Source organism: Octopus bimaculoides, chromosome 6, assembly GCF_046866305.1.
Source record: "Octopus bimaculoides isolate indiv1 chromosome 6, ASM4686630v1, whole genome shotgun sequence".
Lineage (NCBI taxonomy): Eukaryota > Metazoa > Mollusca > Cephalopoda > Octopoda > Octopodidae > Octopus > Octopus bimaculoides.
The window spans coordinates 115,149,089-115,164,731 of record NC_142933.1 but is presented as its reverse complement, the minus strand read 5'-3'; the positions used below and the strand labels follow the sequence as shown (position 1 = coordinate 115,164,731).

At 36.1% G+C, this 15,643-nt stretch overlaps 2 protein-coding genes across 2 annotated transcripts in view; one reads left to right on the top strand and one right to left on the bottom strand.

Annotated features, from left to right (window-relative positions):
- Nucleotides 1-15,643, bottom strand: part of LOC106879176 (beta-keto L-gulonate decarboxylase) — a 129,583-nt gene that overhangs the window by 60,156 nt on the left and 53,784 nt on the right. The window lies entirely within an intron of this gene.
- Nucleotides 1-15,643, top strand: part of LOC106880271 (LON peptidase N-terminal domain and RING finger protein 1) — a 40,986-nt gene that overhangs the window by 13,629 nt on the left and 11,714 nt on the right. The window contains exons 2-3 of the mRNA XM_089354455.1: nt 11,575-11,852; nt 15,050-15,168. Coding sequence (XP_089210581.1) covers nt 11,575-11,852; nt 15,050-15,168 — 397 coding nt within the window. The remainder of the gene's footprint in view (nt 1-11,574; nt 11,853-15,049; nt 15,169-15,643) is intronic.

Sequence of the window (15,643 nt, the reverse complement as noted above, 5' to 3'; positions counted from 1 at the left end):
GGATGATAGCGCTTAAATACAGAGCTAAGAAAGTGTGATATGATAATAGGTGTCAGACGGGAGAGACATTGAGCAATTTCAATGCGGTGGATGCCATTTTTAATGTGAGTAAATCCAACAAATAAATGACGCCATATATTGCAGGTAGTTTCAAATTCCAGATGTGTACTTAATTCTTACTCCAAAAAAGAATCTGAATTAAATTTTAAACTACAAACTTAGGGAACTAATATTGAAACTGAACTGTTATTTAAACAGAAATTAACAAAAGCTTATATCGATTAGAAATCCTTTTCCATTTTTTAATTTGGTTCCGGGCATTCAATTTATCACTTATTCTGATCCTCCTCCCATCCTACCCATGGTTTTAATTATCAATAGTTAAGTATTAGTATTATGAAATTTTGCTTGACTTTGCAAGGTTTACGTCATAAAATATTATCAAGAAATCATTCCTAAGATATTCAACCTCAATTATATATGCGAGCGAGCGCACGCACATACACACACATATACGCACGCACACATACACATATACGTGCACACATACACATATATACGTGCGCACGTACACATATATATGTGTGCACGTACACATATATACGTGCGCGCGCGCACTGGAAGATTTATTGTTAAGAGCTTCTTAAAGTAGTTTTAAGAATTCTTGAGACAAAGATAAAAGAGTATATCAAATTCGGTTAAACCTCTCAATACCTATGTCTGTGAACATGCACAACTAAAAAAAAAACATGATATATTTTAAATGTTACACATGTGTAACTTTTCAACAATGATTGCATTAGGATTTTTTTCCATTTATTGAATGGGGGAGGGAGTTCTGGAGAAAGGGATCTATGCTTATAGCTTTCACAGGCACTTAAACCAATATTTTTAAAGAAAATGTGTTGTTTGAAAACTGTAAAATAAATGGCCACAAATACAGAATATTGTTTTCAGTCTCTTTCATATTAAATGAAACAAAATCATCACTTTTTATATTTTTAATTGTGATAAATAGTTTAAAAACATCAGAACAATAAATCATAAGTAATTATCTTAGGAGATAGGTGTGGAAAATATAAATAAAATGATGTATTCAATGTGCCTTATCAGATGCGCAAAATGTTTGCTTTTTGTAATAACTGCACAGCACACGCCCACTAATGAATTGTGTTTGTTCGTGGATCGATGAACGAATAACACATTTTTGTATGTATGTATGAACGGATGTATGTGTGTATGTTTAGGCATGTCTGAGTAGTTAATAAATTCACTTTGCAATCATGAGGTCCTGCGTTTGATCCCTCTGTGCAACATTTAAGGTCAGGTGGATCCAAACTTTGTCGGAGGATTTTTTTTTTTTAATGGTCTTTTTGGTTTTTTTAACATTTTAAAAATGTATTTTCATTATACTTTCTTCCTGAAATATCTGTATGCTTTAATTTGACAAATTTTAACAAATGTGTAAATCTCTGTAACCTGACAAAATATATACAATATAAAAAAAGGGAAAGAAATGAGGAGACCACTATGTAATTACTTAGTATTCTAGAAACGGAAGTCAAATTCCCATCTCAAATCAAAACCCATTGCCTCATTAGAACACATTAGATAATTTAGTTCCTAAATCCACTTTGTCAAGAGGAGGGAGTAAAAACATGATGGTCATGGCTGTAAGACATTTGATCATAGTTTGATTGTTATCTGACCTTTAGTCATTTCTATATTATTTTTGATCATAAACTCTGCTTATGGGTTGACCTTTAGGTTGTAAAGCCTTTTGATCATAGGTCTGCCTATGGGCTGATCTGGCCGATACAACAAAATCAAGAAAAAGGACAAGTATCTGAGGAGAACTAGAACAGCACCACAGAAACTTTGAAACAGCCTGCGAGTGCAAGTTCAGTTAGGCAAATGCTCTGCATAGCAGAAGCCAGCAGGTTACAGGGGTCATCAGGAGAGAATGCGTAGTTTTTGGACCTTCCTCTCCGTAGCCTTACAGCACACCAGCTCTCCCCTCCCTCACAGATGAAAGGCTTCACCTATTGTTTCGACTGACTAGTATTCAACCATAAGTCCATTTTGGGATTATCACCTCTCCAGCCAGATTTTGTTATTCCTTTTCGGCTATGTCCCATGGCTGGCCCTCTCCACTATCACCTATATCTCATTCAAGATGGCATTTGCTTGCCAATGTTGGTTACTAATTGATAGCAGCCACCATATCAATCTGATTTCAATAAAACCCCTATATCCCTAACCCTAACCCTAACCCTAACCCTGCACTCCAACCATCTTCCATACAGTCTTCTAGCAGCTCATCATTACTCTCATCTTTCCTAACCTGGGTTGCCTCTAAAATGTTGTGTGGAAAAATTAGTTCAACAAAACTACAAAACAAGTAGAAATCCATCAAAGAAATCCATTAAAGAAACAATCACTAGTTCTCAATAGGTGTAGGCATGGCTGTGTGGTAAGAAGCTTGCTTCCCAACCAAACGGCTTCAAGTTTAGTCTTGCTGCGTGACACCTTGAGCAAGTGATTTACTATAGCTTTGGGCTGACCAAAGCCTTATTAGTGGATTTGGTAGATGGAAACTGAAAGAATCTTGTTGCATATATGTATGTGTGTATGTGTGTGTGTATATATATATATATATATATATATATATTTGTGTGTGTGTATCTTTGTGTCTGTTTGTTCACCCACCACTGCTTGACAACCAGTATTGGTGTATTTACATCCCTGTGACTTAGCAGTTCAGCAAAACAGAATGATAGAATAAGTACCAGGCCTTTTTTAAAAAAGTACAAGGTCGATTCATTCAACAAAAATTTTTTCAAAGTGTGTTTTGCAGTGACTGGGACCAAATGTTCCGCCATAGGACCTAAATATATTAGTGATGTAAAATTAATTCAGTCTTTTAAAAATAAAATTCAAATCTTGGCAAATTTGATCTTATCCTATAATCATCTGTGTAATCTTAACAGTTTTAGTTTTGGGAAAAACTTTAAATCAATAAGAATTATAGAAGGATCAAAATTTAAAATTTTCATGGGATTTCAATGCCTAGTGAGTTATCTATTTTTTTTTTTTTTTTTTTTACTTGTTTCAGTCTTTTGACTACTGCCATGCTAGGGCACCTCTTTGAAGGGTTTTAGTGAACAATTATCTTTTAAGTCTTGTACTTACTCTATTGATCTCTCTTGCTGAATCAATAAGTTGTGGAAACATAAGGAATTTGCATCACCAGTCTAGAACCCTTATCTTGCTCAGGACATTGACCACCTGGAAATTGTTCAGTGATTTGCAACCAAGTGAATACCCTCCATCAGGCATCTACCATACTCTGAATGCCTTGTTTCCCTGGCAACTGACTTAGTAAACACCCACAAAATTATTAACCATCACACCAGCAACCACCTCGACCATCGTTTTGAGCTCCATATGTCTAACACAAAGGGCATGCCTACAAAGTCAGAAAACAGCACAGCTCCCATGACTGTCAGAAACATTTTTTCACACTCAGAGTTGCTGAAGCATGGAACAGACTACCTGCATCAGTTGTTAGTTGCTGAGACATTGCATCCTTTAAAACCGCCATGCTTCTTGAAATTTGCCAACACTTCACCTGATATCCCCACCTCCATACGCATGCACACATGTATATCACGACTCAATCACTGTTCACTTTCCTGACTTTTGTACATAATTTTATGTACTATACATGCACTTTTGAGTTGTAGTGCACCTGAGCGCTATACACAATAATTTCATTGTTATCATTATTATAAATAAACCATCACTAGCTCTCAAGAAGTAGGAGGGGACAAACACACATTATCATCATCATTTAACATCTGTCTTCCATGCATCAGAAGCCGGCCAGGCAGAAGACTACCCCATTATATATATGTGGGCAAGTGTCTTCTACTGTAGCCTCAGGCCAACCAAAGCCTTGTGAGTGGATTTGGTAGATGGAAACTAAAAGAAGCTCGTTGATAGGTTTGTGTCTGTGTTTGTCCCCCAACATCGCTTGACAACCAATGCTGGTGTGTTTACGTACCCCCAAAACTTAGTGGTTCAGCAAAAGAGACCAACAGAATAAGTACCAGGCTTACAAGGGATAGCTCCTGGGGGTCGATTTGCTCAACTAAAGACAGTGCTCCAGCTTGGCTGCAGTCAAATAACTGAAACAAGTAAAAGAATAAAAGAATATATAGATGTGTGTATGTGGGGGGGGCATGATCTTTTAATATTTGGCGTCACAGGGGCAATGACAAGTGACCAAGACCTTTGGTGATATGCCATGCTTGAGAAAACCTGTCAAGCCAAGTGAAATCGTAGTTGTGGCTGACACCAGTGTCACGTAACTGGTACCTGTGCCAGTGGTATGTAAAATGCACTTATTACACTTTGGAGTGGTTGGCGTTAGGAAGGGTATCCTGCTATAGAAACCATGCCAAATCAGATTGGAACCTGGTGCAGCTCTCCAGCTTGCCCGGTTTCAGTCAAACCGTCCAACCCATGACAGCATGGAAAACAGATGCCAAATGATGATCACACACAATGGTCTACCACATAGTTTTTGTCTACCAAATTTATTCAAAGGGTAATGATCAGTCTGGGACTGTAGTAGGAGACACTTGCTCAAGGTGTCTTGTAGTGGGATTGATCCTACAACCTCATGGTTGCAAAGCAAGCTTCTTAACCATGCAACCATGCTTGCACTCACACACACAACCATGTCTGTGCTTGGTCAGGTGATGAATATTAAATATTTGTAAACTTATGTTTGCTCTTGAAAGTACCATGTAGTAGATCCTCTGTAGATTTTGATAAGCATTCAGTTGTTTGATCAACTAAATTCCTATGTATTATATTAACTCGTATGAGGTTGTGTGTTCCACCGATGTATACTTTAATGCAGGTCAAACCAAGGTGACACTGTCTTGATAATTCCAGGCACAATTGAGAGAGAGAGAGAGCACTTGACCTTGGTACCCAACTGGTACATTTATTTCAAAAGGTATATAATTGACAAAAGGTAAACTTAGCAAGATTGGCATCGACAAGATTTGAACTCAAAGTGCAGGGAGCTGGAGTAAATACTACAATGATTTATTCTGAGTCAATTTGCCATAGAAACAGCTAGTGTACACATCAAAAATGTGCCATCTAGGTAGGTATGGTAGTAGACCTTACTCAGATTAAAACTATTATTATTAGATATTAAGAAGTAGGTGCAGGCATAGTTGTGGTAAAGTTTGCTTCCAACCATATGGTTCTGGGTTCAGCTCCACTGTGGCAACTAAATTTTGATCATGCATTTATTTTTTCAATCTAAAACAGTAATTTCCATAGCTCTTTGGCTCTTTTTAGGTCTAGGGTTTAATGAATACAATAAATGAAGTCGATGTTCAATTTGAATTTCAGAAAAAAAAAAAATACAGAGTAAGCTATAGAAAAGGGAAGAAGGTGGTGTAGTTCTGGACAGAAAAGTGGTCGAATTTGTTTAGTTAAGGTTCTGATACATGGTTAAACAATTTTTTTAATGAAAAAAAAAAAATAGCATGGTAAATAATAATAATAAAGAAATTAAATCCTGAAAAAGCCTCAAGAATAACTCCTTCAGACATTACTCCCCTTGCTAAAATATGAAATAACAAACTTGATTGCAAAACAAGAATTAACTTGGATAATTTTGTGTTAGTTTTTGAGGAATTTACTATTCAAGGAATGCTGAGTAAGTGTATTCACCATAATCAGTGATGCACTAGCAGAAATTCTTTTGAACTGCAGGAGATTTCATAAACCTGTGATGCATAAGCTCAAAATTATAGCATTGTGCAGAGGAAGTGAATCAACCACCACTAGCACCATCTCCAGACTACATACTTGTCTATCACAGTTAATACACTTCTACTGCTAATGTGAACTGAGGCATGTCATCAGAGAGATTGCAAACTATATGTTGCAGTGTACTTTTTTCAGTCTATTTGAATGATAGAGTGGTTTATATTAGCAACATTATCTAAGAATTAGATAAAGTATATGGTAAAAAGAGGCCCAACAAATTAATCCAGCTATTGCTGATATGAATAATGAATTTTAAGCTGTAAAAAAGTATTGGGTGGGGTAAGCAATGAGCTTTTTTTTCTTTTTCTTTTTTGCTGTTTATTAGTTATATAACCAGAACAATTTTATACTAGCAGTAGTTCAAAAATGTGTTACATAATAACAACTGCACTATCAGCTGAATGTTTTTTTCTTTTTTTTTTTCTTCTTTTTTTTGTTTTTTTTCCATAATGGCAGTTGTCATCATCACATCAACTTTATTATTATCAGTTAAATAATTTTTTAAATATTATATTGTTCTGAAAAACATCAGATACGTTGGTGTCAAACATTCCAACTAGGACCATCCTGTCTTTTTAAAATTAACCTACCCTTTTGTATGACAGTATGGTGTGATTAGGAGGATCATTCATCTTTTCATATATCTTTATCCTGTGGACATTTTTTGTCCTGCAATGTTTCATTTTGTAATCTATATTTATAAAAATGAGAATGTGTGTCTGTCTGTCTGTCTGTGTGAATCCCTAAAACTCGAGAACTACGCAACCAATTTCATTCAAATTTTACACATGCCTTACTTAGGGTTCCAGTTGTGTTTTAGTCAAAAAAAAATTTTTTAACTTCTTGCAGAGTTCGAGCCCACGGCAACATAATATCTCCTCCACTATTTAAGTATTATGTGTCAAAAGCGAAACAAAAATACTTTCACTTTAAAAATGAAACTATTCCACTAACTGAAACAATCACATTTCGATACTGTAATGACAGATACTTTCAGAGAGAGAGAAAGAGAGAGAGAGAGAGAGAGAGATGTATATGTATACATATAGATGTATATGTACACGTTATTCCACTAACGGAAACAATCACATTTCGATACTGTAATGACAGATACTTTCAGAAAGAGAGAGAGAGCGAGAGAGACAGAGAGATGTATATGTACACGTATATGTATAGATATATATATATAGATATAGATCTATATGCATACATGTATATGTATACATATGTGTAGATGTATATATATAGATGTACATGTAATATGTACACATATATACATGCATACAGATATGTATACATATATACACCCATCACACACATACACATGCACACAACACACACATTAAGTCATTTGTTTTCTTATCCAAAACTACGTCAAAAGTACTGAATGAATCTTTATGAAATTTGGAAATTATATTCTATGCATAACGGCCATAACTCCCATGAAAATTCATATATTTTTGATGTTGAAATTTTGAAATGTCATTTTGTTGTTTGACATACAGTAAGTATTTGAAAAAAATCATTTGAATTTTTTTTTAAATCATTATTTATAATGTACTGAATTTTCTATTAATTCATTAGGGAGAGTCAGTGTATTTAACGGCATCCCTATGAGATTAAGATGACAATAGGTGACTCCAGCAACTAACAATGGATTTGTTATGTAATTACTTAAAATATGGTGCAAATTCTAGTAGTAAGGTATTTCCTTGAAAATAAGTTTGTGTTTTAGGTGAATAAAAGAAAATATGTTGACTAAAATTGAAACAGTTGCCCTATTCTTAAAGTTTATTAATTTTTTTTTTTTTTTTTTGTATAAATAAAAAAATCATTTGACAATAAACTATGAAATTATTTTCAGAAATTGTAATGCTGTAGTTGGAGTTCTAGTTTGAACAGATAAATTAAAATTCACATAACATGAAAAACATTTGAAATACCCATAGCTATGTAACAATGTTGTAAATTAAAATAAGGAAGTTTACTCAATATATCTTGAATGAAAATCTCAGAACTATATTATAGCATTTTTGACAGTTGAAATATAATCTGTGTGTGTTTAAATATTGTACTGTCTCAAAGTGTAAGGAATTTTTTTTTTTTTTTCATGTAACTGGCATGTAAAAAGCACCTTTCTAGTATTGGGCCTCATCGAGGCAATGTGGCCAATGCCAGTGGCATATAAAAGCACCTCTCAAACGTTGGGCCTCATGGAGACAATGACAAATGACCAAGACCTTTGGCAATATGCCATGCTTGAGAAGACCCATCAAGCCAAGTGAAATCATAGTCATGGAAGATACTGGTGCCGTGCAACTGGCACATGCTGATGGGACATAAAAGCACCCATTACACTCTTGGAGTGGTTGGCATTAGGAAGGGCATCCAGCCATAAAAACCATGTCAAATCAAACTGGAGTTTTGTGCAGCTCCTCAGCTTACCAGCCCTGGTCAAACCATCCAGCCCATGCCAGCATGGAAAATGGATGTTGATGATGATGATTATCCCTTTGCCTGTCGAAAACATTTTCATAAGTTTGTCTTAGACATCCATGCTTGTATTCAGACTCTTAGTTAGCCCTTGTTTCATGCATTCTGAGTAATGTAAAGCTTTCCTTTCATCAGTCTCAAGTTACTCTGGTGGTTGAAGAAAATTAAGGATGTGTATCATATATTGCATGAACACCAGGGAAAAATGTCCTCCACAACACATGTGATACAGAGGACAGACAGTGTTAATTGAACAATGCCATAATTTCTTATGCATGTTACTAATTTATGGCTTACACAATTAAATTTCCTCTTGAAATTTCATAACATCACTTTCAAATATTTTAATGCAATGTGTGTTCACTGTTTTCTACATAACAAGTGTTAACTTCAAAGGTAGAAGCAGTTGGCCATTAATAATGGCTGAATTGAACAAAACTTTTCTAGAGTTAGCATCAACCAGACAGGTGTTCATAGCATTATATATATATATATATATATATATATATATATATATATATATATATATATATATATATATATATATATATATATATATATATACACACATGCATGCATACAGACAGACACACAGACAAACAGGACCATATCCCACAATGCTTTTGCAGTGCCAATGCTAGTACCAACATTTGGAATATTGGACTGGACACTTGACAAAATATGCAGCCTGGACAGCAAAATCAGAAAAGTACTAGCCACCACTAGCAGCTTCCATATTAATAGTGACACTGATAGGATCTGTGTGAGAAAAGATGATGGCAGTAGAGGTATAAGGTCAGTCTAAACAGTCTTTGAATATCACACCTGTTGAACAGTAAAGAGACAAATGAGTACATTCCATGCATATTCAAAAGTGATAGCAACAACATCTTCAGATTTGAAGAACCACTGTGCAAGTACTCTGAGAATACAAGTGTCTCATGTGAACTAAAGGAGGCGGGACTGGCCTACCTAAACAGAAGCCTGGTGGAGAAGCAGACATCATACCTACAAAAAGCAATGCATGGGTACATATTCTGTAAGTTAGGGGCAACAACAGCATTGACAGGAAGTTTAGCCTCTCTTGGACTTGTGATAAATACATTACATCCCACCTAAAAGATATGCCTTTGCTATCCATAAACAGGGCATAGCCCTTAAATACCTGTTAAGTAAGAGGGACAAAGACATCACCAAACCTCCATGTTGTAATATAAAATGTTGGCTCTGCTATGCAGGTGTGAAAAATATTACCCACATCAGCAGCTGCCCCAAAATGTGTACGAGATGCTTACCGGCCTCTGAAGTATGATATAGTTGCAAAGACTATTTACAATGCTAACCGCAGGAAGGACTACCCTGATGTATACATCAAAGACATGTCAGAACCAGAAGGTATTCATTCCTTTAAAAGCAAGGGATACTGGTGGAATACTCCAATAAAAAACAGCAATTTGTTGCAAACATAAGAGACCTGATATTGTTCCGTTGGGCAGGGAGCAAAAGTCATGCTCTGTTGTGGAGGTCAGCTGCCTGGCAGATGTGAATGTACAATCAAAAGTCCAGGAAAAAGAGAATATTTATGGTAAATTAATGTGGAATTTATAGCTCTTGTACCTTGACTTTAAATTCTCATTTGCACATATCGTCAAAGGTACATTAGTATGTACCAACAAATTTACACAATAAACTAGAAATACTCGGTTTCACAAAGAGCAAAAGAAACTGATACAATTTCTCCAAATCCAACCTATTAGTGGCACTGAAGAGTTTTGTAAGACATTCCAAAAATTCTCCATCAGATTTTTATGTGATTAGATGCACATACTTGGGTGTATGAACTAACATTTCAACCAACACACCAACTCAACCACATATTTACAAATGGCAGGAAATCTCTTAAGTCTTGCTTTGTTAGCAGCTGGCTTGAACTCTCTTAAGATCTTAAATAAAACTCAAGGGAAAAACATGCATGCTAACATACGTGCATTGCATACATTACATTGCATACAATACATACAGTACAGTACATTACATACATTGCATACAGTACATTGCATTGCACACATACATTACATGCACTGCACTACATGCACTGCACTACAAGCGCTGCACTTCATGCACTACACACATGCACTACATACATGCACTACATACATACACACATACATTACACACACTTGCATTATATACACGCACACACTGCATACACACTACACCCACACACTACATACACCTACGCACACCCATGCACACTACATGCACACACACACACACACAAACTACATGCATACACACACTACATACACACTACATGCATACATACACACACACACACACTACATACATACAAACACACATGCTACATATGCACACACACACTACCTACATACACACTACATGCATACATACGGACACACGCTACATACGCACACACACTACATACACACACGCTACATATGCACACACACTACACATACATACACATGCACACACACACACTACATACATACATGCTGTCCCAGCAGTAAAGCTATCCTGGACTGACATGTTTTTCTACTTTCATTACCATACTTACTGTACCTCAACTTCAAATGTCTCTAGAACTCCCTCTCTGTAGGTAGCAACATGTAAATGATCAAACTGAACAGTAAATGCATCATCAACCTTAAACAAAGGAGCCACTTCATGGGCACCTGACTTACTAAAAATAGCAACCAAATCTTCCCCCCCGGCCACAGCTTACTGTCATAGATAAAGGAAGACTGTAGTCTCTGATATACAAAAACAGGCTGTTTACAGTGAGAACATTTTTCATAGGTCTGCTTCAAGGATGGTCGGGGGACAAACAATGACAACTTTAGTGTGATATGGCCTGAAAAAGATTTTGGGTAATAACATCAATCCTCAGACTAAATAAAAATGTTAAAAGGAAGGCGTAACTATTTGGAAACTTGGAAATAGTCCATTTTCTTGAATATGATATGCCACTCTTCAATCAGGTATGAAGCCAAATTGTATACATTTTATCCTATAGTTGTTGGGTATTTGAGCAGTAGACATTTATTCCAGTTAGTGTTTTGTGACTTGATTGAAACAATTAACTGTCCTTGTACTTTAAAGTGAATGCTTACCAATCCTAATTTCTTAATGATAAATGTAATCTCACATAATTGTTGTATAATGAATGATTGTGAAGAATTGACTTTATGTTGCTTTCAGATGTTACGTGTGTAAAGAGGTGTTTATAGAACCAATTACTTTATCTTGTGGGCACACCTTCTGCACAAAGTGCCTTACCACTGACATCTTGTCATGTCGGGTGTGTGGAGCAACAGAATATGCAAGAGGACAAACTACATTGATACTTTGTAACTTGGTGGAGAAAATTTTCCCAAGACATGTTTGTGCTGAGAAGCTGCTCATGAAAGGCAAACAAATGGTGGAAGAAGGGAACTATATTCAAGCAATAGATGTATTTACAAAAGCTCTGAATGAAGGTATTTTCTGTTTTTTTGTTATTTCTTCAAAAATCATTTTAATTAGTTTCATTAGCTTTTTTTTTTTGTTTAGATATTTTTATTTATTTTGCGATGAGATACTTGTTTAATGACTTGTATATCATTGAGAATTAATGTAACTGTAGTTTAATTGTTGAAACAAAAGGAAAGCATTTGTTTTTAATGTAAACAATTTTAAAAATAATTAATTAAAAAAAAAAGATTTGTGAACATAAATGTGGATGAATGCAATTATGGCTTTAGCTTAGATTACATACAGAATTTTAAAAATGCATTGTTCTGATTATTATTATTATTGTTAGAGCATTGGATAGAATGCCTTGCAGTATTTGTTTTGACGCTCAACATTCTGAGTTCAAATCTTGTTGAGGTTAACATAGTGTTTCATCTTTTTAGTATCAATAAAAAGTAGTAACCTGGGAGTCAGGATGATGGATTGGCAGAATTGTTAGAGCATTTCAGATACAATCCTTTGCAGTATTTCATTCTGCTCTTTATGTTGGAAGCTTAAATTCCTCTGAGGTCAACTTCACCTTTCATTCTGCTGAAATCAATATAGTAAAGTACTAGAATCAATGGTTCAATGGTATTGACTAACACTCTCTCCAAAACTTGTAAACAATTATTGTTGTTGTTCCTATTAATATTATTATTGGCAGTGAGCTGACAGAATCATTAGCATGCCAGGCAAAATTCTTTGTGGTATTTCATCAGTCTCTACGGACACATAAGCTACGGACACATAAGCTATGGACACATAACAGGTGCAGCAATATCAAAGAGAGGCTAACTGGAAAGATAGTTTTTTTATGTGACAAATGTTCAGGTGCTATAAACACTGAAAATGTGCAGAGAACAGCTTCTGTCACATTCCAGGGAGAAAAACTACAAGTAGTTGATAGCTTCCATTACCTAGGGGACCAAGTCAGTAGCAGGGGTGGATGCTCTGAAAGTGTAGAATAAGAATAGCTTGGGCAAAGTTCAGAGAGCTCCTACCTCTGCTGGTGACAAAGTGTCTCTCGCTCAGAGTAAAAGGTAGACTGTATGACGCATGTGTATGAACAGCCATGCTACATGGCAGTGAAATGTGGGCCGTGACTGCTGAGGACATGTGTAAGTTTTCAAGGAATGAAGCCAGTATGCTCCGCTGGGAGTGTAATGTCAGTATGCATACACGACAGAGTGTAAGCGCCCTGAGAGAGAAGTTGGATTTAAGATGTGATGTGCAAGAGAGACAACTGCACTGGTATAGTCATGTGTTACGAATGAATGAGGACAGCTGTGTGAAAAAATGTCACACCCTAGCAGTTGAGGGAACCTGTCTGTGGAAGAGGTAGACCCAGGAAAACCTGGAATGAAGTGGTGAAGCACAACCTTCGAACATTGGGCCTTACCGAGGCAATGACTAGTGACCGAGACCTTTGGTGATATGCTGTGCTTGAGAAGACCAGACAAGCCAAGTGAGACCATGGCCCATGACCTATGCCAGTGGGTGTAACCAGTCCACTTATGAATACCCCTCACTCATTCGACAATAAACTTTGCTTGCGAAGACCTATTGAGGCAAGTGAAATCAAAAAAAGCACCATTCAAGCATGATCATTGTCAGAGTCACCCTACCGACGCATGTGCTGGTGGCACGTGAAAAACAACATTCGAGCATGGTCGTTGCCAGTGCCGCCTGACTGGCTCCCCATGCTGGTGTCATGTAAAAGCACCCACTTCTCTCTCGGAGTGGTTGGCGTTAGGAAGGGCATCCAGCTGTAGAAACTTTGCCAGATCAGATTGGAGCATGGTGCAGCTTCTGGCTCACTAGTCCTCAGTTAAACCATCCAACCCATGCTAGCATGGAAAGCGGACATTAAACGATGATGATGATGATGATGACTACATTCTGAGTTCAAATTCTGTCGAAGTTGACCTTGCTTTCATCCTTTTGAGATTGATAAATTAAGTACCAGTCAAGTACTGAGGTTCGATGTGATCAATTGTCCCCCTCCCCACAAAAATCCAGGCCTTGTTCCTATAGTAGAAAGGATTATTATCATTATTATTATTTGCTGCTTTAGTAGTTCAGTGTACAAATATGTCTGTCATTATTAGTTGGCAGACTCATTAGAGCACTGGACAAATGCTTGCAGTATTTAATTATAGTTCTTTATGTATTGAGTTTAGATCCCCTCAGGGTCAAATTTCATCCTTCAGTTTTCTGCCATCAGTATTATCAAATTGACAATTGGTAGAGCATTGATATTTAGCCAATTCCCTTCATATGCTGAGTTAAAATCTTGTCAAAATTGATTTCACTTTCATCCTTTGTGTGGAGTACGGGGAAGCAATAAAATAAGTACTTTTATTTATTCCCTTTCTTAGTTTAAAGATCTTATTCTGGAAATTGTTGCACTTACATGTCAAACAGATTCTATTTTAATCTGTACTTACATGAAGTCTCTAATACAATTTTCAGTTCAGTAATTCTCTCCCCCACCCACCCACACACATACATGCGCACATGTTATGTATTCTATTCTAAGTTTAATTTCTGTACCTATTTTCCTAACTTGTTAATATGTAGTGTCCACGAAAAGAGGACAATCAGAAAATTATAGAGAAAGAAAAGTAGAATAGACAAGCCCATTTAGTCTTGCCTTGCTGAAGACTTGACAAGCTCTATAGACTTGGTCTCATGACAAATGTACCAGTACACTCCATAAAGTGACTGGTGGTAGGAAAAGCATTCAGTCACAGAAACCAAGCCAAAATGACATATACAAGCATCGTTCTATAAGAGTAGATGCTCCCAATAACTGATTTTTTGGCCATAATGACCCATCCAACCTATTATGCCAATGTGGAACTGTTCACATATTATTAGCTTTGCATGAATCTGAACTATTGTATAATATACTTTTATGATGCTTTTCATCCACACTGTTTACCTGATTTGATAGTAATTAAGTGTAGAATAGACTTTAAACTTTATGCATTAATAGGTTAAATACCATTCCTAAACATGCTACCAGAGCTTCTGATAATGCCTCTCTTTATATACATTTTGTCTACTCTTTCCAAATATACTATTGTTGTTCATCCTATCAGGTTTCCATCTCTTGATTCAATTGATTTTATTGTAATGTTTTCCTCCTTCTCTCTCTTTTTTTTTTCCCAATCAATAGCTCCATCATCTCACCTTGTTTTGATCAATCGCAGCATGGCATACACTTCTATTGGCAAATATACCCTTGCTTTGAATGATGCCGATGCTGTAATAAAGCTGCAGCCAACGTGGTCTGAAGTAAGAATATTTTTATATTTTATTATTTACTTTCTGCTTTTAAAAAAATTACTTTGATTCCGTATTTTGATATTTTGAGAAATAAAGGAAAAAAAAAAATAACAAGAATTTACAAATAAATTTTTTGCTAATTGCTTCTGATTAAATTTACCATAGTTGATTCTTAATCTTGTAGTCCTTAAAACCAAAGTATTGAACATCTATTGTTATTCTTCCCACTCCAGAGGTGTGTTGGTAGGGTCAGTCACTTCTGGACACAGGCGTAAGGAGGAGCAAGATTCTCTTTTGCTTGTGGATGTTAATGAGGCAGCACCAAAAATATCTTTGCACCAGAGCATTAATAACACCATGCCACACCACCGCCCTATCTCTCCTATATATTCAGCCAAAAAGTGGTGAGGAATTAGATATTGCTATTTAGCCCTGTTTGATTGCTTGAGTGAGTGTTTGCTCAGATATATCAATACCTATTGAA